The sequence below is a fragment of the Pelophylax lessonae genome (assembly GCF_965119305.1).
Source record: "Pelophylax lessonae genome assembly, chromosome: 6".
NCBI classification, from domain to species: domain Eukaryota; kingdom Metazoa; phylum Chordata; class Amphibia; order Anura; family Ranidae; genus Pelophylax; species Pelophylax lessonae.
In genome coordinates, this window is record NC_138773.1 from 146,424,342 (window position 1) to 146,451,197 (window position 26,856).

Sequence of the window (26,856 nt, forward strand, 5' to 3'; positions counted from 1 at the left end):
ACAGACTAGCCTGGTTTTGAAGAAGAGGGCTTGGACCTTGAAACCTATCAGCTAGCAATTCGGATTGATGACAGGGACATGTAAGTTTCATCTCTAATAAGGGCCACCTTGCTATCTGGGTTTATGTACATGTATGATGCCTTATATCTTCTAGGTATGATTACATCCCAACACCTTATCAGCTAACAGAACTGAATTCCCCTTAAAAGTCTTTGATAAATAGTCATCTGTTGTTACATTACATTCGTCTTTTGTTATGCTGCCCATCCTTTGTGAAAGGATCAGATGCACACCTCTGTGTAACTAAAAAAGAAAAAAAAAAAAAGAAAAAAGGCACGTACTTGGTAGTTTTGTTTTTCTATGCTTAGCAAATAAACCTTTAGCAACTGAAAATACAAATCTGTGTAACATATCAATTTAACACTTACCTCGTTATAGAAGAAATGGACAGTGTGACTGTTCAGCTTCACAGAAAGGGTTTTCAGGAAGCAAATATAGTAACCCATAATTTCCTCATCAGAGAAGTCAAATTTGTGGACAATAATAGAATTCACATGATTATTGGACAGCAAGTAATCTGTTGGAGGAAAGGACATTTCAACTGTTTTTTTGGCATCACAAATATGTTTTAGTCCCATGCAAGGGGACATCAAAATAAAGCTACAACAACAAATTCTAGGAAAAATTGGATTTATTTCTACATACTTACCTGTAAAATCTGATTCTTGGAGTACATCACGGGACACAGAACCGTCTATAATCATAACTATGTGGGTTATATGCCACCTATAGCTGAATGTAAACTGGCAGAGCAAGTCCTCTCCTATATAACCCCTCCTACACAGGAAGTGCTTCAGTTTTGTAGCAAGCAATGAAATTCCAAAAAGAGGGGCGGGACCTCTGCGTCCCGCGATGTACTCCAAGAAAAGGATTTTACAGAGAAGTATGTAGAAAAAAATCAATTTTTCTTTTTTGCACATCACGGGACACAGAGCAGGCTATAATCATGACTATGTGGATTGTCCCAAAGCAATAAACTGAGGGGTGGGAGACACCACAATAATCACCCCATCAATCCAAAAAGGATCTACTCCGCAGTTTGTAAGACACTGCAGCCAAAGGCAGTATCCTTTGCGGCTGACATCCACCTGGTAAAACCTTTTGAATGCATACACCAAAAACCATGTAGCGGCCTTGCAACCTGAACCAACTTGAGCCACTTGCAACCTGAGCCTGCAGGTAGAGTGCACTCTCATGGAAAGGATTGGATTACACTTTAAAACTATAGGCTTGAATGATTGACTGGTAGATCCGATGCAAAAAAGGCAGCACAAACAAGGATTTCTGACCTGTGCCAACAAACCCAAGTAAATCCTGACCACCTGCACTACATTCAGAGTATGCAGCGATCCTTACCCTGCTGACTGTTGACTAGGAAAACAGAAAGGTAAGACACTGTCCTGATTTAAGTGAAAACTGTAAACACTATAGTCAAGAAGATGTATGAGGACACAACATCACCTCATCATGATGCAAGACCCTGAAAAGCTTGTTACAGGAAAGAGCCGCCAGCTCTGCCACTCCTCCCGCCAAAGAGATAGTAACCATAGAAGCATACCGAGTCAAAGGACTAAAAGTCTCTCAAATCAGTTAAAAAGGTGGCCTCTAAGATCAGCCAAGGTTAAAAATTAATCTCATAAAAAATTATCATTTACATATGCCAATAAACCAAACGTCCTCGATATGTTTCGCTACATAGTCATAGCTTCTTCAGGAGTTTTTGTCCGGATATTGTCCACATAAGCTAGTGATAAATGAATATATAATTATTTATTACATAATTATCACAATGTTCACATGACAAACAACCACAAATATATGATGCAGATTGTATTATATAATAGAACTGTTATTGTTACATTCACTGGGTCTATACGGGGGACATTGTTTCCCACTTAATCACTGCACCTTTAAATTTTCAGAGGGAAACCAATAGCTGTTAGAATCAGGTGAAGGACAATTAGGATTTTGACCAAATAAGTGCACGTAAAGGTGAATATCAGTGTACCATAAGAAGTACCAAGGGTCAGAATCTGAACACCTAGGGAAAACAAGGGATTTAATAAATATATAGGACTTCATTTAGTAGCTTCGCACTTCCTCATTTACATGGGACCGGCTGTGATTAAAAACACCTTTTGATAACGCTCTGATTGGCGGAGCGAAACGCGTCAAGCCGTCCGAATACGCAATGTCACTTCCGGCTGCAACCACTTCCGGCTTCCGGTTACGCGGGTGGAACGAACGGCCATTTGCTTGGCGTCCCGCGGGTTTGCACAAGGCTGTTTATTTCCCTGCATAGTGTAAGTGTATTTTTATTTTGCGTGCTAATAAACGGTTTAAACATACTGCACGATGATGGCCCTTTTCTTTTCGTGAACTGGGAGAGTATTGCCTGGATATAGAGTGAGAGGCATTGGTTCGGCACCCTGCTCCTGCTGATGATCTATTGAGGGGTCTACTTCATAAGACCATTGTTAAGGCGTTTTTATATCCAGCTTCTGGTGAGTGGAGAACCGAGAGGGGAGCACTATTTCACCTGGACTGAGCACTGGCACTTTCTTATTTATCGAGCACAAAGCACTTGAATGAGCACAGAGACTTTTCACTTTAAGAATATTGGTTGAAGATTATAGAAATTTATGGATTTTTTTATATATACTTATTTTTATATACATAATTTTTTCTGATGCATATGATAATTTTTGCATTCTTTTTCACATGGAATGTTTTATTATTCATAATTGATATTCATGGTTGATATTTATTTGATCTGTATGCACAGGTTTTATGGTTGCACTCAGCACAGCTTTGCACTAGCACTTTATTATTGACACATATTAGGTGTTTTTAGCACAAGCAGCGCAGGTACATAGTTGTCTCATTGTTTGAAAGGTAATACCTGCAGCAGCTTATTTTGGTTTATATCTTATTTATTGGCACCTAGTGATCCTAAGCGCAAACCCCTCACATTTGAATTGTGTAAACAAACCGCCTGTCATTCTCCCCGGTGTATGAAGGATGATCATACGGTTCTACTATGTAGAACCGTCGATCACTCTTCATACATCTGAAGCCACAGCCAATCACAGTAGAAAGCACGCCCCTAGGGACACACACAGCCCCTCCCTCTCAAATAAAGTTAACCCCTTCACTACCAGTGTATTTTTACAGTAACAGTGCATATGTATAGCACTGATTACTGTAGAAATGTCACTGGTAACCCCAAAAGTGTCAAAAATGTCAGTCAAGGGTCCGATCTGTCCGCCGCAATGTCGCAGTACCGCAAAAAATAAATAAATAAATCGCAGATCGCCGCCATTACGCGTTAAAAAAAAAAAACACCAAAAATGACAAAAATCTTTCCCTTTGTTAGTAAACGCGATAACTTTTGCGCAAACCAATCAAAATACGCTTTTTGCGATTTTTTTTACCAAACATAGGTAGCATAAAACAAATTGGCCGAAAATGTTAAAAAATTTTGATTTTTACATTTTTTTGGGGGGGAATTTCATATAAAAAAAATGTGAAAAATATTGCTATTTTTGCAAAATTGACGCTCTTTTTTTGTTTATAGCGCGTGATCAAAAAAAAAAAAAATAAAAAATCGCACAGGTGATCAAATACCACCAAAAGAAAGCTCTGTTTGTGGGAAAAAAAGGACACCAAATTTGTTTAGGTACAGCGTCGCACGACCGCGCAATTGTTCGTTAAAGTCACGCAGTGCCGAATCGCAAAATACCCCCTGGTCAGGAAGGGGGTAAAATCTTCCGGGGCTTAAGTGGTTAATGAGTAAAACAATCAAATCTTGTAGGTGCAAAAATAGTGCACAAAATTGGAGGACTTCAGAATCGTGTAAACAAAATACAGTTCATCAATTAAAGTCCATAATCAAACATGTGCAAATAATATGTTCAGTGGTGAGTCCACATTTAAATGGTGACTGTGTTCAAATTCCAACGAAGTGAATGGCCTCTTAACATGTGTTAGACAGAACAGAGCCTCCAAATAAACTTGACAATGTGGTAATAAAATAACGCCCAGTGATATAGATGGACTCTTACCAGAGATGATGGAGGTAAAAACTTCAAGCAAAGTAGGTAGATGATCCCATGTTAGCAGGGCTGAAGAGGTGGAGCACTCTCCTTGAGGATCCTCCAGATCACATCCACCCACAGCATCCAGAATAAAACTTGGTGCGGGTCAAGATGAAATGGCCCAAATATGCATTCCCAAAAGAAAGAAAGGGACTAAGTGCATTATCCTTTAAAACCAAATTTAATAAAGGCAAATACACTTACAGCAATCCAAGTTAAAAAGATGCAAGCATGCTCCAGTCCCAGTAGACGACCCCTTGTGTGGAAACATGTCGGAAGGAGCTGGTCGCGCTGTCATTTTGTCACGATACCGTTCTGCAGACGGCCGTGACGTTCTTCAGCCTGTTGCATCTTTTTAATTGATGAACTGTATTTTGTTTACACATGATTCTGAAGTCCTCCAATTTTGTGAACTATTTTTGCACCTACAAGATTTGATTGTTTTACAAATTAATATTGTTGGTTTACTATTGAAGCGCATTACTATCCACTTTCACTTCATGTACATACACACACAAAAATTGTACACAAAAATGTGCCTATACAATTTTATTCATGTTTTAGCATAATAATAAACACTACAATATTTTACTTCATCATGAATATATACGTACCTCATCATGAATTATACATACCTCAAAACCATTTTAACCAAAAGATATGAGAATTTTTGTATTACTTCAAAGAACAATACAATAGAAAGCCAAAATAGCCTCCTTTAATCATCTATATGTGAATACCTTAAACTATTTCAAAAAGGGTTTGAAACTCAAGGACTCATTGAGCCCAGGAAATTATGTGGTCGCGAGGGTATATATCCATTTGGATTCTCGTTGAAGCAACAATTGATTTATGTCTCCTCCCCTTTCATGGGCCGGAACACGATCCAATGCAAAAAATCTCACCTTGCAGGAATCAAATTTGCTGCTATCTTAAGGCTGTTCAAGGAACTGCTGGTTGCAATCCTTGATTGAGCAGAAAAATTCAAGGTATTTCTGATTATGCAAGATATATTTAGAAAATACCAGGCACTACAATACAAAATTAGATAAAACAAAAAGCCACTAAATGAAGTCCTATATATATATATATATATATATATATATATATATATATATATATATATATATATTTATTAAATCCCTTGTTTTCCCTAGTTGTTCAGATTCTGACACTTGGTATTTCTTATGGTACACTAATATTCACCACTATGTGCAGTTATTTGGTCAAAATCCTAATTGTCCTTCACCTGATTCTAACAGCTATTGGTTTCCCTCTGAACATTTAAAGGTGCAGTGATTACGTGGGATAAAATGTCCCCTATATGGACCCAGTGAATGTAAGCATACCAGTTCTTATTGTATAATACAATCTGTGTCATACATTTGTGGTTGTTTGTCATGTGAACATTGTGATAATTATGTAATAAATTATATATTAATTTATCACTAGCTTATGTGGACAATATCCGGACAAAAACTCCTGAAGAAGCTACGACTATCTAGTGAAACAGGTCGAGGACGTTTGGTTTATTGACATATGTAAATGATAATTTTTTTATGAGACTAAATGTTTTAATATGTTTACAAATAAAACATTTTTGGAATTAACAATGTCGTAAAAAATTCTTGTTAATAGCACCTTAAAAACCCCAACACCACAAACTGCTTTATTTTGTTACAAAACTTAGGGTGTGGTGCATGTAATCAGATGGGCCACTCATTCATCTAATACTAGCCAAGGTTAAGATCAAGTCCCAAGGACACAAAGGTGGCCTGATAGGCAGGACTGTCCGCGTTGAGCCCTGCACAAAATAAGAATCAGGGTGTGAGAAAGAAAGTCTCTGGAAATAAATGGATAGAGCTGAATAAATTTCTCAGGTCCTGTAATAGAAGCTCCCTGAAGCTGGCTTCCTGGCACTCAATACTGTGGAGAGAACAGGACCCCCCTATCTTTCCAGATCTGGGCTTCAATAGCCAATCCTTCAACCCTAAGGATCGTAAGCAGGATACAGTATTGGACCCAAGACAATAAGTCCAGCCGGACCAGAAGTGTCCAAAGCGGGTCTCTGGCCTAATACATAGGCCTGTGTACCAAGTTCACCTAAGCTAGGCCAGCCTACCACTTACCAGGGTTACATTCATTTTTGGGGGGAATACTGCGCTTCAGGAATATTGTGTGTAATCAGTGCAGTCACACTCTCTAGACTGATGTGGGGGTGGCGGGGTGCTGTGCAGTCCATTGCAGCTGCCAATGTTGCCAGCAAGAATAGCTCCCGTGCCAGACAAATTCAGTGACCCAGATTACACCCCCCTCCCACCCGGGTCCAGTGATCCTGCACTTGCACCTGCCTCCCCCTTCTGGGACCACTCAAATCGTATAAGAGGTAAATAATGTAGCAACTATATTTGCCAAAACCTAGTACGCATTCCCCTAAGGATGCAAACCACAGCCATGTTGGTCTACAGCTATGCAACCACGTAGGTATGTAAGTATGCAGATACACAGGTATACAGTTATGTAGATACCCAGGTATGCAGTTATACAAGTTCATGCACATATGCAGATTGTACAAGTAAGCAATTTCTGTAAGTACTGCAATTCAATGCAAAGTAAGCATGTATGTATTGCAGTTCAATGCAAGCATGTATGTATTGCAGTTCAATGTAAGCATGTACGTACACAAATAAATGCAAGTAAGCATGTATATACGCAATTCAATGCAAGCACAAGTATTGCCGTTCAATGCAAGTAAGTATGCAGTTCTATAATAATACAGGTATATCATATTATGCTGCACCTGCCCAACTACACTTGGCCCCATACTAGCCTTGCAGGACTAGCCAAGCACATATGCATCCAAGCCTTCCTGAATGCAGCCTCTAAGCTGCTTTAGTGCAGCCTCAATGTAAGCTCCTGCGGATCAAATGCACTCTACTCTAAAGACACAACTCCTTGAAGAGCACTGATACCTCTGCAGAGTTGTATCGAAAAAACAGTTGTACAAGTTCCATGGATAAGGCAGCAAGTATATAGATTATGCTCCAACGCAGTATATAATCATGTCCTGTCTGGTCACGCAGCTCCCCCATACGTAGTACTCGCACCTCATTATCCAGCCATAGATTACTCCGTGTTTCTGATATCGAAGTGAAACCCAACTGATCCTTCAGCCCACATACAACTTCAAACATAGGCAAAAATGCTCACCCTTCTACTTCCTGCCCCCATGCACAAAAGTAGGCAATACCAAGCAACCCTGCACCTTCTAGTGGCTGGAGGAGAAAACTGTAGCCCAATACTCCTGACACACACACAGCACAACCCTGCAAGACCAAACAGCACACTGCCCCCAGTGGCCACAGGGAGAATGACCAAAGTCTGAGATCTTTTTTTTTTTTCCGTCAAAAAATACTGCACCGCAGGACTCTGAATCATACCAGGAGTCCAGCCTTTACCCATAACAGCGGGCAATGTCAAAAAAGACCTTCAAGGGGGGCGTGGTCTGACTATGGAGGAGTGAAGAGGTGCCGCTCTCTAGCTCCGTCTGGGCCGCAGCTAAATACCCAGCTAAAGGGGCGATTCTCCCCCGTCTTTGCCACAGGCTAGGTCACAGTGTCGGCGGGCACCAGCCTGCAATGTCTCCTATCCCCTTCTCCTAGGGTGGGGAGTGACTCCATCCCTGTCTCTCCCTGCTCCATTGTATCACTAGATCAGGGCTATGAGATTGCTGAATTATTTGGAGACAGGGATATCTGACCCCACTAAAGAGAACTTGGAGCGTTTTAATAGCAGGATTGACCAGGCCTTTAAACAAGACATTGAGCAACTTAAAACGAACACTACAGAAATGGATTATAGGATTGAGACTCTGTAAAAAAAAAATGTGATGATGCTTTGCCAGCTACAGTGCCTTGTAAATGTATTCCCCCTCTTGGCATTTTTCGTGTTTTGTTGCCTCACAACCTGGAATTAACATGGATTGTTTGAGGATTTGCTTAATTTAATTTACAGAACATGCCCACAACTTTGAAGATTTTTTTTTTTTTGTGAAGCAAACAACAAAAAGGACAAATAGCAGAAAAAGCCAATGTGCATAACTATTCACCCCCCTAAAGTCAATACTTTTTAGAGCTACCTTTTGCGGCAATCACAGCTCCAAGTTGCTTTGGATAAGTCTATATGATCTTGCCACATCTTACCACTGGGATTTTTGCCCATTCCTCCTTGCAAAACTGCTCCAACTCCTTCAAGTTGGATGGTTTGCAAACCAAGTCTGACCACAGATTTTCTATTGCATTGAGGTCTGGGCTTTGACTAGGCCATTCCAACACATTTACACGTTTCCCCTTAAACCACTCAAGTGTTGCTTTAGCAGTGTGTTTGGGGTCATGGTCCTGCTGGAAGGTGAACCTCCGTCCTCGCCTCAAATCACACAAGAGTGGTACAGGTTTTGCTCAAGAATACCCTGTATTCAGCACCATAAACCATTCCCTCAAATCTGACCAATTTCCCAGTCCCGGCTGCTGGAAAACATGGAGTTCTTTGGGTGATTTGATGTGTTGGGTTTGTGATAGACATAGCGTTTTCTTCAATGGCCGAAAAGTTCAATTTTAGTCTCCTCAGACCAGAGCACCTTCCCCCATACATTTTGGGAGTCTCCCACATGCCTTTTTGCAAACTCAAAACGTGCCATTTTGTTTTTTGCTGAAAGTAATGGCTTTCTTCTGGCCACTCTGCCATAAAGTCCAACTCTATGGAGCGTACGGCCTATTGTAGTCCTATGTACAGATACTCCAGTCTCAGCTGTGGAACTCTGCAGCTCCTCCTAGTCTCAGCTGTGGAACACTGCAGCTCCTCCAGTATTACCTTAGGTCTCTGTGCTGCCTCTCTGATTAGTGCCCACCTTGCCCGGTCCGTGAGTTTTGGTGGGCGGCCGTCTCTTGGCAGGTTTGCTGGTGTGCCATGTTCTTTCCATTTGGTTATGATAGATTTGATGTCGCTCCTGGATCATCAAAGATTTGGATATTTTTTTATAACCTAACCCTGACTTGTACTTCTCAACAAAATTGTCCCTTACTTGTTTGGAGAGTTCCTTGGACTTCATGGCAGTGTTTGGTTAGTGGTGCCACTTGCTTAGGTGTTGCAGCCTCTGGGGCCTTTCAAAAAAGGTGTGTATATGTAATGACAAATCATGTGACACTTAGATTGCACACAGGTGGACATAATTTCACTAATTATGTGACCTCTGAAGGTAATTGGTTGCACCAGAGCTTTTTATGGGCTTCATAGCAAAGGGGGTGAATACATACGCACATGCCAATTTTCTGTTTTCTATTTCTAAAAAATAGTTTTATGTATATATTTTTCTCATTTCATGTTACCATTTTAGACTATTGTGTTCTGATCCATCACATAAAATTCAGATTAACAAAACATTAAACTTAAGGCTGTAATGTAACAAAATATGTAAAAAGTCAAGGGGGGATGAATAAGTTTGCAAGGTACTGTACCCTCTCTATGCTTAAAGATCAGTGTTCCGCTCAGGATCAATGAGAATCTTCAGAATAGCGGTTCTCCTCAGCCAGCTGGATGACTTAAAAAAAAAACAGCATGCGTGCGAATATTGGTATTCGCGGCCTACCTAAGGCCACAGCTCTTAAGGATATAATTCCCACGCTGCGAGGGGTGTTTCGTGAAGTTCTAGATCTTTCAGCCTCTGCACCTATTGAAATAGACAGAGCCCACAGGGCGCTTAGCCCTCCGTCTGATGATCCTGCTAACCCTAGAGACATTATTTGCAAACTTATATACTTATAAAACTTTTAAGTATACACTTAAAGAGCGCATCATGCAAAAAATGCGGAATCCGCCATGCTTTGATTTTGATGGGGCTCATCGGTTCTTTTTCCAGGACCTCTCCAGACGCACCCTTATGCAGCGCAGGGCCTTCCTGGCGGTGATCCAGTCCGCCGGCCTTACTTACCCATGGGGCTTTCTGTTCAAAAATGACCGGTGGGTCAGACTACGCACCAAGGATGATCTTCCACACTTCCTGCTAACACCTTGGGCTAGAGCCTGTTGACTTCCCAGACTGTCGTTGCGCTCCAGAGATCATGGTCACTGCTGCCTCAGCCATGGCTTCCTGCATGTAACAAGCAACTACCCCATGGCCAGAAGTGACAATCTTCCCCCGGCCCTTCGACGTATGGTGTAACTTTACCTGCTGTTTCTTTGCGAGACCTTGGTTCTCACTCTCAGAGAGTGTGCACTAGGGGTTGACCGATTATCGGCAAGGCTGATATATCGAGGGCCGATATGCACTTTCACTGATATATCGGAATCGGCCCTGGAACTTATACTTACCGATATTGTGAGCGGCGCACACGTGACATCATTGCGTGTGTTGCTTCACGTGTCTCCACGTGCTGGGCCTTTAATTTGACACGTTCTGCCTTCTAAGACCGCCTTGAACAGTGTGTGCAGCTGCAGAACGGTCACAGTGCCAGCCAGCCACCCACAGGCCCTGGCCTCAGCCACCCACCACAGGGTGCCAGCCACTCACCACAGGGTGCCAGCTAGCCATTGACCCACAACATGGTGCCAGGCCAGCATCCAGCCACCAACCCCACAACAGGGTGCCAGCAGCCAGCCACCCACCCCACAACAGGGTGACACCAAGCCAGCCACCCACAACAGGGTGACACCAAGCCAGCCACCCACAACAGGGTGACACCAAGCCAGCCACCCACATTGCCAGGCGTCGGCCACAGACCCACAACAGGTGCCAGCCAGCCACCCACACTGCCAGGCGTCAGACACCGACCCACAACAGGGTGCCAGAAAGCCACTTACAGCAGGGCAGGGTGCCAGCAACCAGCCAGCCATTTTTTTAACCTTATTGTCTCTTTCAAATTGCAATGGAGATGGATGAAGACAGAAAAAGTAAAAGTGTGGTCTGGGACTACTTCTTGTCTCAATCATCTCCAGGAAAAGCAGCAGTGAACAACATGCACAAACAATATAAGCATGTTAACTGCAAAAAAAACAAAAATACATCAAATCTTTGGGCCCATCCAAGAGTTCATCATATTGAATTATATCATGTAGCACAGAAAAAACAAAATGAATATCAATGTGATTTTTAAATACCTCCTCCACTATCCCAGGCAACAAGAACATAGGTTTCAGAAAAAAAACAGGTGTCACATATTCAGATGGAAGATCCTAACTGCTGGACAGAGTAATCAAAGAGATGATGGTCACTGATAACCAGCCATTTACAATGGTGTCTGACTCAGGATTTAAACGGTTGGTGTCCATACTTGAGCCAAGGTACACACTGAAGAGTCAGAAGTATTATCGAACCAAAATGCTGGGAAAGATTCACCAAAAGGTCATTGAGAAAGTAAAGGCTATGCTGCAACCAGAGAATGCTGGCAATTCACTCTCATTCATGACTGACTGCTGGTCAGGAAGAGGACAAACAGTCACTAATGAATCTTGCATGCCACTTCATTGACAGCGGATGGACAAAAAGGCAATTGGTCTTGAATACAAAAGTGATGCAAGGATCCCACCACTGGGGAGTACAGTAGAGAAATGTTTCTAGGCATGCTTGAATAATGGGGAATCACCAAAGACCGAGTGATGCTTGTGCTCTGAGACAGCGGAGCAAACATGCGGAAAGGAATGAGGCTTGCTGATATGTCAGACCTCAGTGTCATGGCACACAACACCCTCCAACTTTCAAATGATGGTTTGTCAAGCCAGAGAGCTTTGATTGATGTATGTTTTGAGAAGCATGAAGAGATTAAAAATGTTGTCATTTTGGCAAGTCTTTTGAATCCTCGATACAACAACCATGCTTTCTCTTCTGATGATGTTTTGGCCAAGGCAAAACAATGGCTGACAGAAGATATTCAACAGGAGGTGCAGGAGGCTCCTGTTGAAAAGACAAGTCCAGAACCAGCATTTTTATAATCTAAAAGCAGTAAGCTGCAAAAATGGAAACATGTCCAAAAAGACGACAACGAACAGAAGCGAATCATCTTCATTGCGGTCAAATTGATCATGACATTTTCAGTGTTTTATTAGGGCCACATGCGGAGGATTCTTCTGAATCAGGAATAATGAGCCTGGATGATGAACTTCATCTCTATTTGAAGGAACCAGTAATTGACAGAAGTGGTGATCCTCTTCAGTGGTGGAAAGAAAATGAGGCACGCTACAAAATACTTGCTTCCCATGCTAGAAGATACCTCTCTATGCTCCTCTGTCCTCCTCTCCTCCTGTACCAAGTGAGCATGTTAATGAAGTGGCAGCATTATATGAAAGAAAACAGAAACCCTTTAACAGGTGAACATGAACATGCTGAAATGTTATGCTTTGTGCAGTATAATATTGTTATACTTAACTGGGAGTATTGAAAAAGTGTAGTAGTACTAGTGTCCACTCCAATCCACCGTCTAGCTTTTTTTTTTTTTAGCAGTTTTGCACTGACTGCAGTAGTATTTTAAAACCATTGCAGTGAGTGCACTGTTGCAGCAGCAGTCCACTGACTCCAATCCACTGTCTATCTGTTGTCTAGCTTATTTCTATCAGTTTTGCTGCCACTGACTGCACTGCTGCAGTAGTGAATAAAAATTATTGCAGTGAGTGAGTGCACTACTGCAGCAGTTTATGCATCATTCACAATCGGATGATGTGAAACTGATTACCCTGCAAGTGCAGATTTACTATCAGTTTTCATGCAGTTAAGGTCTGAAGAACAAGCCCTTAATGTTAAAAAAAGTTAATAAATAAACATTAACATGTTCAGTAACAGATTTGTGATGAAATTTGTGTTTATTTTGAAAAACGTTAAATGTACAAAATATCGGCCGATATGCGATGGCCAAAATATCGGTAACTAAAAACTGATATCGGTCGATCCCTGGTGGCCACCCCAGTGTTCTCATCGAACTGCCATTGAGAAGAGGACAAAGCTTGCAATTTTTTTTGGGAGCTCTATGCTTGGAAAGCTCCTTCCAACCTCCTGGGACTAGGTTGGTGTCGCCACCCTGGGCCTACTGACATATGCCTAAAATTGGGACTTGTCGTGATCTCCCCTGATCTTTCCACCTTATGGACTAGTCTGGGTGGAGCACCAGACCCCACGTTCCCCTCATTTTTGCCCACTTACAGCCCTACCTACTTAGGTAACATTCCCTTGTGGGGCACCTGGCCAGTGCTCGGGGCCTTCCACAAGGAATTCTGCCCCAGGCCTGCCCTGTAGTTGATTATCGTGCCGGACCAGTTTGTTCTTGTCTGGCTTGTTTTACATAATTTTTGCCTTTGTGTTTTATTGTTTTTTTTCTTTATCTTTGTTTTGATTTTAGAATGTTTTTGCTCCTTATCGCCCAAACTTGGTCTGCTGGAGAGAACAGGCTGCTAGTTTGCCCTTGGCTTTTGGTATGGCTTCACTTAAAGTACTGTGGTATAATGTATGGGGTCTCTGCTTTCCACACAAACCCAACAAATTTTGGTTAGAACTGAAGTGCTTAGGCGTTCAGATTGTGTTCCTGCAGGAGACACAGTCCCTTCCTAAGATGTCCACCCACCTCTTTAACCAGTGGTTCTTTAGCACCTCCCCTGTTGCTAAATCCTGAGGAACAACAATTGCGATTCATAAATCATGCCGTTACATCCTTAGGACAGCTGTATAGACCTCCAAGGCCGCTATGTTTTCGATAAGAGGGTAATAGCTAACCAAAAATTTACTTTTGCAACGCTCTACGCACCGAATGCCCAACAGCTCTAATTTTATAGACACAGTCCTAACGCAGCTAGCAGACTTTCGGGAAGGCCTCCTGATTCTCATAGGTGACTTCAATGTTAGCCCTGATCCCCTATTGACACGTCTCATGGCCGCCCGCTACACTCCTATGCCTTTCTCAATCATTTCTGGAGAGCATTACATGCCTCAGACAGGGACTACAGGTACTACTACAGGGTGCATGATGTATATATGCACAAAGACCTGTGTGTGGATCATGAAGCCCTGGAGTTGTTGAAATCAGCGGAGATAGTAATATTCCCTATCTCCGATAATGCACCTATCACTGCTAAGTTTTGGGTTCCGGATGGGTCTCCTAGGGCCTGGTCCTGGAGATTGAACGAAAATGTGTTAGATGATGTCTCCAAGGTGACCAAAGCCATTGCGCACTACTTTGTAGAAAATACATCGGATGATCTATCTGAAGGAGTTGTATGGGAGGGCCATGAAGCCGTGATAAGGGGTGAACTGATCTCATTGGGAACTAAACACAAAAAGGAAAGGCAGATTGATTTTCAGAGAGTACTGTCCACTTTACAGCAGGCGGAGCTCAAGCATAAACACCAAGGAGATGCTGAGGCTCTCCAACATTTGAACAATCTCAGAGAGCTATTCTCGTGTCTTTTAGACCGTCGTGCTCATAGGTAACTACGAAATCTGTCAAATAGATACTATGAGCATGGCAATAAGTGTGGCCAGATGCTAGCCAGGGCACTGCGGAAAAGGCGTGCAAACACTCATATACAAAAACTCCAGGCCCCTATTGGTGAGAAGACCCTGTACTCTTCCAGGATTGCCTCACTATTCCGTGACAGCTATGCCGATCTTAATCTAGAAAATTACATCTCCTCGGCAGAGAAAGCCTCTAAATTACGCGAATATCTTGCGTCGACGGGCCTCCCCTCCCTGACACCTAAACACCAATCAGACATCGAATCTCCTATCTCCCCCCCTAGAGATCTCTGCTACAGTAAAGCAGGAGGACATCAAGATCTTTGGGAAAATTTTGGCCAACCGATTGAAGTACCTCTGACCATCCATTGTACACCCGGATCAGACAGGCTTCATCTCTGGACGGGAAGCTAGGGACAATTCCATCTTGGCCACGCAGCTTATTCACTGGGCACGTTCTCACCAAGACTCCACACTCTACCTTATCTTGACTATTGATGCTGAAAAGGCATTCGACCGGGTCGACTGGTCATACCTCAGAGGGGTTTGAGAGGCCTTGGGCTTAGCCCCGCATATGCTTCAGCTGATTATGGCTCTGTATACGACTCCTAGTGTGAGGGTTTGGATAAATAGCCTCTTCTTTCCTGGGTTCCCGATAAGGAATGGTACAAGACAGGGATGTCCTCTTTCTCCCCTTCTTTTTGCCTTGGTTCTGGAGCCATTTTCCCCAGACTGTTCGTGCAAGACCTGACATTAGGGGGATAACCGTAGGGTCCACTAAACACAAGTTCTCAGCTTACACTGATGATGTCCTCTCAACTTACGGACCCCCTTGTTTCCTTGCTAAACCTAATGTGGGAACTTCAGCTCTTCGGGCGACTATCAAACTTCAAAATTAATTATGCTAAGTCTGAGGTGTTACCTATCACTCTACCCGGAACGCTGGTTACCAACTTACATGAGGGGCCTTCCCTTTTACTTGGGCAGGGTCCTCCGTAGGGACGCCGTGGTGACGTCACTTCCAGGTCGACGGCCGTGACCGGAAGTAGGAAGTCGTTTGTGAGAACGAATGCTGTGACCGCATCGGCGGTTCTGAATGTTGTTCTAAGGCGCTGTTTGTTCATCCTTGATGTAAGTGCAATACTTTTACTCATCTTTATTAAAATTGTTGGAAATACTGCACCATGAGTTTCTCTCCCGATTTTTTTGGCATACGAGTACCACAAATCTACCCTGGTAGCAATTATCCCCTATCTGAGGTCCATTTGAGGATTGGACTGCAAGACACCCAGGATCTAGAGGAGATACCCTTAAAAGGTCTGCAGGTTGACAAGCGATACCTTAAACGCTCTAACGAGTGTTAGTGGAGGTGAGCAGCCATTACACTCATTCCTTTTGATATCTCAGCTCACTAAAGAATCGCACTGGGAATCACCGGAAATATTTTTCATTTTTTCTCCACCGATTATTCAGTTTGGGAATTTTGGACTTTGTTATTGAACTTCCAATGCATGTTTCACCTTGTGATAATATTATCTACCACGTCACCTTTATATTTTGAATATTTTAATTGAAGAGTTGACAGTGGTTCACTCTTCAGAGGACATTTTTGTTTCTTATAATATTTTATTATTTTGTCTTTTCACTGTTTGGTACCCCTAACTTTTCATCATTGTGTCACTGCATTTTCTGTTTATCGTCTATAAGGAAGTACAGTGGTTCACTCTTCATAGGGCACTTTTACTTTTGACCAATTTTTGGTTAATTTTCTCTTTCACTACACTTTTGTAGACACCTGTTTTAGTGTTCTTTTAGTTATTTTTGAGCACTTAATATTGGAAGAATTCACCATTTTCCTTACTCTTCATTTGCATTGAGTTTGGGTTCACGATTTTTATATCCTCACGTTGACCACCTCTTCACATATGTTTAATTTGATATTATGATTTACACAGATTGATTATCTTATAATGTGTATTTCCTAGCGAGTTGCTTTTACTGATGGCTGCGCTGATTTTATTTCTTTAATCATTGTCTTTATTGTATGTGGTGACACTACATTATTGGCTGTAGGTCTCTGGTGCTCCATGTCAGACTTTTCTTCTCCTCCAGGTGATCTGTTTTCTTTTTTCCTTTGGCAGCGCATAGGTTTATTTCTTACTTTTATCGTCCTCCATCAAGTATCTAGGGGTTCAACTCACAGACCATTTTGAGACGCTGTACTCCGCCAATTACCCTACACTCTTGAACATGGTGCATAGAGACCTGCAAAATTTGACCTTTACATGGCTAGGTCGAGTCAATAGAATTAAAATGAACACACTTCCCAGGGTTCTCTTCCTCATGCAAATGTTACCCGTCCCTCTTCCCAAAAAAAATTTCGCCCAATTTCAGAGCTTGCTGGTTGGGTTTGTATGGCATAACAAAACCACGGTTGGCATTGGTCTTGCTTCACAGATCTAAAGAAGTGGGGGGTTTAGGTCTCCCTGACATACGACACTATTACAGGGCCATTGTCCTCTAACGTATTCTAAACTGGTGCTTTCACACCCATACAAAACTATGGTCTCCCTCTGGAATAGAGTCTGGCGTGGCGGGCCACAATTTAACATATACCCCATGGCTGCCTTGGGAATACAGAGGGTTATCAGCGATGAGATTACCACGGACAACGCATGTTTTGCCTGTCTGGGACGGCATTAATGCAATGTCTTCTGTTACTCCCTCTGGATCACCGTTGATGTCAACAGGAGGCTTCCCGTGGTTTCCACCTGGGGAGCGCATGGCCTTCTTTGGGTCTTGGGCAGACAATGGTAAGCCTAGTTGTGGCAAGTTCCTGAAGAATGGCAGGCCGATTCCCCTAGAGACCCTCTGAGATAGATTTGGGCGCTTCCCTATTAACTGGTGGCGCTATAAAAACAATTGCACCATTTTTTTGGGACCCATGGGGTTGTATCAGGGAAACCTTTCATTTCTTATCCTCTACAAGCAGTTTTTTTTTTTTTTTTTTTTTTTTTAAAAAGGAGCCCACGCCTCACCTGATTTCTGTACTCTACAAGCTTTTGGGGTCAACCCCCATGATGAAAAAAAACAGCATTTATTCGGGAGTGGGAGCGTGACTGAGACAGACTTCTCAGCTAAACAAATATCACACATGTGTAGCTCAAAAGAATCCAAGACACAAGAGACCAACTACAAGCTCTTGACACGTTGGTATCGGGTACCGGCGGTTCTGTCACGCATCTACCCCTCAGTCACAGACCGATGCTGGTGCAGTCAGAAGGTAACACTCCTCCACCTTTGGTAGGAATGTCCCGGGATTCACCATTTATGGTTAGATGTTAAAACTCAGATAAAAGAAGCTCTTGGGGGTCGATATCCTGATGTCCCCAGCTCACTTCCTCCTCCACGTCCATACATTCCTGCTTAGCCGTTATAAGAAAAGTGTATTACCGCACGTTCTGAATGCAGCTAAAAGATTTATTCCTTTATACAGGAAACGTCCACAGGTGTCCACTAGGGAGGAGTGGCACAGAAAAGTGGCTAAGATCAAGGAAGCAGAGGAGTGCCTTACTAATATTTGGGCTCCTTGGTTGGAAAACACTGCTGATCCTGACCCAGTGCCATCTAGCCTGGAAGTAGCTTTGTTGGAGTTGGCAGAACCCTCGTTGAAGGTACTTACTTGAATTGTGCTGCCATTGCCTGAAACCCCTTTTCTCATTCCAGTTCAATGTTATTATTTTTCAATGGTTTGTATCAATGTGGGCAATTGTATATTTTTTATACGTTCATGTTCCCTTTATGCTATGTCTACTACAATGGATTACATACCTAACCTATGGTTCCGCTATACTAGCGGGGTCTTTGCCCTGTGTGGGTCTGACGTGGGCCCGAGCGGTTTTGCACCTGGATGGAGGTTTGATGGAGGCCTCATAGCCTCCCTCATCAGGTAGCGAGGCCAGTGGGTTTGCCGAGGGGCCATTTCATGATGGCACACCCTGGAGTGCTAAAGTTGGCCTTCAACATGGGTCCTATGCTTTGTACAGCCGGAATGTTTGCCTATGGAAACCCCTGGGTCAAATAAGGGGTGATCCCATCAATTACACTGCTTCACCTTTTCCCTTTGCCCTTATTTTCCCTTCCTTCCTATCTATGCCTCATGTGATGAATGCATTTACCTCTTCCCAACCCTCATAAGTAGGGCATTGCTGGTCCGGTTTTCTGTTGCGCAAATAAAGATTACAAAAAAAAAAAATAAATCTGGGATTCACTCCCCTGGACCTATATAGCACCCTGTTGGAAAGCACCATGGTCAAAACAAACACTGCACAGGGTTCCATTATGCAGGGTCCAGCGTCATAAGGCTGCATTATAGGCAAAACCGCCGGGGGTTCTTCACCTTATACAGCGAGGCTCGGGTACCATCCATTTTGGCTGACAGCTTTTCAAATAGACCCGACTGAAGTCGATGATTCTCAGCAAAACCGTTCCGGACCTCCAAGTATGCTCAAGGAGATCATGTAGCACATCAGTAACAATCACCTCACAGACACTGGCGAAAAAAAACTGAAGTACTTCCTGTGTGGGAGGGGTTATATAGGGGAGGATTTGATTGATCTGCCAGTGTCCATTCACCTACAAGCTGCATATAAACAACATAGTCATGATTATAGTCTGATCTGTGTCACGTGATGTACGATAAAGAAATAACTGCAAGCACCTTTTACTGTAAATAAAACGTTGCATTTTTCACATTCTAACTGTAGAGGTACCTTTATGTACTTTTAACGCATTCAGTAATTATTTATTCCTAAAGAGGGAATAAACAAAACTGTAGGATGTGCCATGTGATAAGTTGTATGATATGCATAATCGTTACAAACAATCCTAATACATGAATTACCAAATAGGAGCATAAGCATCTTCAATGAATGCAACAAGAACCCGCTCAGCATGCAACCTGAAAGCTAGCAGTGATTACTGTAGCAGCGGTGCCTACTGCACAGATTCCAGCAGCCACTGGAATCGGTCAGGTAAGGTACTTGCATACTTATGTTGGGCCGAGCTGGACCAATCAAACTATGCAAAACTATTCACACCTAAACTTCAGCTTTAAAGTAGAACTAAAAGGTACAACATTTTTCTATAGAGTAAGGGAGTGTTTTAACCCCTGTAAGGTTTGTTTCTGCCATCTGTGTCCTATTGGGAGATTTCTTTTCACTTGCTGTCCCACAGCCAAAATAGAAAGTGAGATAAAATCCCTTTAAAGTGAGGGTATGAAGCAAGGTCACCAGCGTAATCTGAACTAGTGTCCTTGTTGGAAGATATCCCTGCTGTTGTTGTTCTGGGGACAACCCCAAAAAAATGTAGGATTATCTTTTGCTTTCACTTTGCGATAACGGAAAAACAGGGCAATCAGATATAGTGAACCTCCCCAACAGGAGCACAAATAGCAATAAAACCTGACAGGGCACTGCCCCCCCCCTTCCATTCTCACTTTAATTTCTGCCTCCCCCCCCCCCCCCCATCAGTGTTGTACCCTCAACTATCCTTTCGTGCACATACTGCCCGCTGTTAAAGCTTCTGCTACTCCTTTACTATAACTACTGTCTGCTGTCATATGTTACAAACCTCTCTACTAGAAATACTACCCACTGTAACTCTTACATAGTTACATAGTTACATAGTAAGTGAGGTTGAAAAAAGACATCAGTCCATCCAGTTCAACCTATGATGTGTGTGTGTTTGCTTTTAACCGTACATTGTATACCCCTGTATGTTGTGGTCTCCAAGGTGCCCATCTAATAGTTTTTTTAAACTATCAATGCTCCGGGCTGATACGACTACTTGTGGAAGAGAATTCCACATCCTTACCGCTCTTACAGTGAAGAACCCCTTACGCATTTTAAGGTTAAACCGCCTTTCCTCTAGTTTTAGTGAATGGCCACGTGTCTTATTATATCTCCTCTCTCTGATAGTTTGTTCCTTATGCTAGGGTCGCCAGTACAGTATTTGTACATTGATATCATATCCCCCCTCAGTTGTCTTCTCCAGAGAGAAGTTAACTCTTAACTTCTCTCCAGCGCACACGATGCCAACAATCATACCCTTCAGCATATATCTACTGCACATACTGATAACTACTATACCATCCACATTCCCTTCCTATTAAACATATAGTAGTATTTGAGTTTCAATGATTCAAAGATGGACAGTGTGGCAGGATTTACCTCGATGCTGCTACTGAAGTAATACCCAATTGTAATGTTTTGTAAAATGTTTGTGTGAGTAAAGGGCCCTACACATAGGCCGAATATTGGGTGGCATCAGCCAGTTTAAAAGAAACTGGCCGACATTCAGCCTGTGTGTACGGCAGCCAGTCCGACTGGCTGCCATCCATCAAAGGGGGCATGACAGAAAAAGGTCTGCCAATCGGTTGAAAGCACAGACTAGTGTGTTCTCCCGGGGGAGGCCATCCCCCAGTCAGAACACAATAGCTCAGAGGGGGGAGATCGCTGTACTAACATCTGTTTGTTGGTATAGTGGCTGCTCCTGAGCTCTTCGGTTTTTTTTTTCGTTCAGCTCACAGGGTTGAAAAAAAAAAAAAAAAAGAAAAAAAAAATGTTTGTACCAGGCATTACGGTCAACATGAAGCTTGTGTAAGGAATCGATTTGTAACTTTAATCATAGAAGTAGTAAGAGCAAGATACAAAATAAATACATTCTGAAAATATACTAGAAGGGGCAATTATTTAGTGAGAACATGAAAAATACATAATAGCCACGACCTACTGCTGTTGAGAATTTGAAAATAATTCATAGAGCTAGTAGTGTGAAAAACAAATAAAATTAACTAGACTCCACATTATGGTGCTTTGTTAACCAATATTACAATTCAAAAACGTGTTATACTGATACCACATATAAAAATTATTTCACATGTAAATTAATGTACCACAATTTGTTTTTAAGCGCCACACACACACACAATATATAGTGATTATTCATCCAAACAGCAAAGTCATCACACCACTGATGAAAAAATGACACTCCACAGTGACTTTGTTCACATAAATCACAGTACACCCACTCCCAAGCACTATGCCTCACTCACAAGAATTGCCTCTCAAATTAACAATCAGCATTTGCACTTGTTTAAATACTCTGCTTGCTCCCCAGTGGCAAACATCAACTCATCATCACCTTACAATGATTATCCCAAATATTGCAATCCCGTTAAAACAAATCATTTATTTCAGCCAGTTAGAAAACGACTCACAAGCCAAAAAGAATCAAGGCTTGCCATAATATAAATATGCCCAAGTGATCATCAGCTTCCCTCTTAGCTCACTTGGCAAGTGATTGGCGTCTCAGCTGGTCTCTTTGTAGTGACTTCCACCACATCACTTCCAGTAGGGGTCCTGCCATCACTTACGGTTACTGTGCGTTCCACTCACTAATGCATTTCGTCTGTTGACTTCAATAAGGGGTTCCTTTCTGAGTAGTTTTAAATTGGCTGAAATACTTATTTTATTTACAGGATTGCACTATTTGGAGTGTTGTATAGTGCAAAGTCTAAAATCTTCCTCCTTAGTGTCCTTGGTAAATAGTAAGTGGGTCATATATAAATATAGATATAAAATCAAACACTGGTTGCTAGGTAAACTCTAATGCAGGGATTATAAATGTGAAACACAAATCTGTACTGTGAAAAACAAAAAAAAAAAAAAAAAAAAATCTAAACTAAACGGCGTAATTGCAAGATCACAATATCGCACAAAAATCTAAAGAAAGTTGTAAAGTGTGTATCCAGCTTTAGTGTTTGAAATAGACTTCTCAGCTCTCACGATACTTCAGGAAAGTTGTTTATTCTTTTAAAGTAAAGAAAGGCATACGATACAAAACAAAATAGATTAGAATAGTTTTCATGCATCAAAAGGAGAGAAGTAACGTGTCATCAGAGTGCAAGATGTTCTTTTCTTCTGCTCTGTTTATTCTATAGATTTGGGTGTCTTTTATGCTATATGTAAAGACAATGTCAGCAAACATAACTCCTCCCAACATACTAACATAGAAACCAAGAATAAAAATACATAGCAAAATGGCTTCTCCGTCCTTGACAAAGGGACATATGAAATAATCTTCATAAAAAACATTATATTATATATTTCAGAGACTTATTTAAACTCTAAATCTCTAACAATTCCCCCTTAATGCACTATAATCAACAAAAAAGTGCATTCATCTTAAACATTTATGTAACTGTAAATTGTCATTTATATAAAATGTTTCTGATCATCTTTTTGATTTTACAATACAAATTGAAAAAAATACAACAAACAATAAGTAACCATAAAATTTGATTTGTCAGATAATGTACATAAGCACTTCTCAAAGCCAGAGATTGCCATTCCACCAAGAGACATTTAAATCATTATATTGCTTATTAATTCAATCCAAATTATGTATTATCATTAAAGATTTTCTTCCTTCAATCTCATAAATTTGTTTAGCTTCTTGTAAAACTCTTACATCCCTGACCATATCATATACCTGTTTTCCTATTTCAATGTGAGGAAGAGGTAAATTATATCTTTGATATGTTAAATTATATTGTTCTGTAATATAAATTGATGGTTGGTAAGTAGAATGTCCTCCATCCCAAGAAATTTCAACAACCGAATGATTTGTACAATATAGGCCTTTATACAATATCTTTGACACCGAACAATTATACGTACGATAAGTAATCCACTCATCTGTAGACACATGAGGACATAACTTTCCATTATTCAATTGCCATATTAATGGTATATACATTCTATGAGCAATAAAGAACTTTTTTCTATATTCTTCTTTTCCCAACATTCTGTATTATCCAGTATAACAGTAACTCTGTTTGGACATATTAAATCAGGTTCTTCTCTTCCACACAAGCCTGTATATATTTTAACTATACCCTTTTCCGTCTGGATAAAATTAGCATCTTCTTCACCAGAAGTATATATCCATAAATCATTATGTAAAGTTCTTAAATCTATTCTTTTTAAAAAAGAGGATAAAATTGTCCTTTAACTGGTATTCATGCTCCAAATGTACAATTTTGTATGTCCTTATTATAACAACCCATCCATCCAACTTTACACCAAGTTGGGTGTGTTCTAGCAAAATTTGTAAATCTTGACTATCTACCTCCTAGTTCCCAAGGCCAATGCCCATTTAATAAAGTTTGTAACACAATTTTAGCATTTGTATATACATTCAGGTCCATGAATATTGGGACATTGACAGAATTCTAATCTTTTTGGCTCTATACACCACTACAATGGATTTGAAATGAAACAAACAAGATGTGCTTTAATGTGAGGGTATTTACATCCAAATCAGGTGAACGGTGTAGGAATTACAACAGTTTGTATATGTGCCTCCCAATTTTTTAAAGGGACCAAAAGTAATGGGATAATTGGCTGCTCAGCTGTTCCATGACCAGGTGTGTGTTATTCCCTCATTATCCCATTTACAAGGAGCAGATAAAAGGTCCAGAGTTCATTTCAAGTGTCCTATTTGCATTTGGAATATGTTGCTGTCAACTCTCAATATGAGATCCAAAGAGCTGTCACTATCAGTGAAGCAAGCCATCATTAGGCTGAAAAAACAAAACAAACCCATCAGAGAGATAGCAAAAATATTAGGTGTGGCCAAATCAACTGTTTGGAACATCCTTAAAAAGAAAGAACGCACCGGTGAGCTCAGCAACACCAAAAGTGGTGGATGACCAAAGAATTCTTTACCTGGTGAAGAAAACACCCTTCACAACAGTAGGCCAGATCAATAACACTCTCCAGGAGGTAGGTGTATGTGTGTCAAAGTTAACAATCAAGAGAAGACTTCAATAGAGTGAATACAGAGGGTTCACCACAAGATGTAAAACCATTGGTGAGCCTCAAATCAGCAAGGCCAAATTAGAGTTTGCCAAACCTCTAAAAAAGCCTTCACAGTTCTGGAACAACATCCTATGGACCGATGAGACCAAGATCAAGTGGTTCTCTTGTATTTATTGATGATGCGACTGCTGACAAAAGCAGCAGGATGAATTCTGAAGTGTTTCGGGCAATATTATTTGCTCATATTCAGCCAAATGCTTTAGAACTCATTGGACGGCGCTTCACAGTGCAGATGGACAATGACCCGAAGCATTCTGCGAAAGCAACCAAAGAGTTTAAGGGAAAGAGGTGGAATGTTATGCAATGGCCAAGTCAATCCCCTGACCTGAATCCGATTGAGTATGAATTTCACATGCTGAAGACAAAACTGAAGGGAAAATGCCCCAAGAACAAGCAGGAACTGAAGACAGTTGCAGTAGAGGCCTGGCAGAGCATCACCAGGAATGAAACCATCTGGTGATGTCTATGCGTTCCAGACTTCAGGCTGTAATTGACTGCAAAGGATTTGCAACCTAGTATTAAAAAGTGAAAGTTTGATTTATGATTGTATGATTGTTAATCTGTCCCAATCCCTTAAAAAGTGGGAGGCACATATACAAACTGTTGTAATTCCTACACCGTTCACCTGATTTGGATGTAAATACCCTCACATTAAAGCACATCTTGTTTGTTTCATTTCAAATCCATTGTGGTGGTGTATAGAGCCAAAAAGATTAGAATTCTGTCGATGTCCCAATATTTATGGACCTGACTGTATACGTCTTCCTTCCTGTAAAGAAACACAAGCCAATGCAATGTTAGACATCGTTATTCGTCTGTTCAGTATAAATCAATAATTTGTTTTTATGATTCTGAATGAGATTACAATTCATACAATAGGACTATCAAACCTATAACTATTTACCATAGTGTTGCCTTGTATAGCACTTTGTACAAGAGCTGCTTTTGAAAAGTCTGCCCCTACTATGGCTTGTGAAGATAATATCTGTATATCAATTGTATTCAAAATTACCACAGGGGTACCCACTGCTCCAAAGTGTCATACCAAGCTCTCCTTACTCTCCTTACTCTACCTTACTAGTGTGCCTATTAAAAAGGATAAGCTGTACACCATCGCCAAAAGTTATACTGCAGTTGTTTAACATATGGGAAAATGTGGAAACTGATGATTTATTCTCCACAATGACATATTCAAATGTCATGTGAACAATCCATACTGAGTATTCATAGAAATATAACCTCCTGAAGGAACCATCTTTATCGGATTTTTTTGTAATACAAAAGGATTTTCTTGGGTACATCTCTTGCTTCCGTTATTTACTTCTGTCCAATTATTAAACTTACGTTTTTCATATTTTTAAGTCTTGCTGATTCTATCAAAAGATTAGGGCCATTATTCAAATGAGAAAGACATTTGTTAGACGTGAGAACACTTAAACTAAAATCACACTTTAGCTGTCCATATCAAACACCTTTTGGAAGTAAAGGATAAAGATTTCCTTTTATTCCACAATTCTGGTTTCATCTGACCAGAGCACCTTCTTCCACATGTTTGGTGTGTCTACCAGGTGGCTTGTGGCAAACTTTAAATGACACTTTTTATGGATATCTTTAAGAAACGGCTTTCTTCTTGCCACTCTTCCATAAAGGCCAGATTTGTGCAGTATACGACTGATTGTTGTCCTATGGACAGATACTCCCACCTCAGCTTTAGATCTCTGCAGTTCATCCAGAGTGATCGTGGGCCTCTTGCTGCATCTCTAATCAGTCTTCCCCTTGTATGAGCTGAAAGTTTAGAGGGCACAGCCAGGTCTTCGTAGATTTGCGGTGGTCTGATACTCCTTCCATTTCAATATTATCGCCTGCACAGTGCTCCTTGGGATGTTTAAAGCTTGGGAAATCTTTTTGTATCCAAATCCGGCTTTAAACTTCTCCACAACAGTAAATTTGGACCTGCCTGGTGTGTTCCTTGTTCTTCATGATGCTCACTGCGACAGTGCAGGTGCATTTATACGGAGACTTGATTACACACAGGTGGATTCTATTTATCATCATTAGTCATTTAGGTCAACATTGGATCAGAGATCCTCACTGAACTTCTGGAGAGAGTTTGCTGCACTGAAAGTAAAGGGGCTGAATAATTTTGCACGTCCACTTTTTCAGTTTTTTATTTGTTAACAAAGTTTGAAATATCCAATAAATTTCGTTCCACTTCATGATTGTGTCCCACTTGTTGATTCTTCCCAAAAAATTACAGTTTTATATC

At 41.2% G+C, this 26,856-nt stretch overlaps 1 protein-coding gene across 2 annotated transcripts in view; it reads right to left on the reverse strand.

Annotated features, from left to right (window-relative positions):
• Nucleotides 1-26,856, reverse strand: part of CLEC16A (C-type lectin domain containing 16A) — a 1,483,716-nt gene that overhangs the window by 1,352,920 nt on the left and 103,940 nt on the right. For both annotated transcript variants that reach the window (XM_082262146.1, XM_082262145.1), the window contains exon 4: nucleotides 429-577. In XM_082262146.1, coding sequence (XP_082118272.1) covers nucleotides 429-577 — 149 coding nt within the window. The remainder of the gene's footprint in view (nucleotides 1-428; nucleotides 578-26,856) is intronic.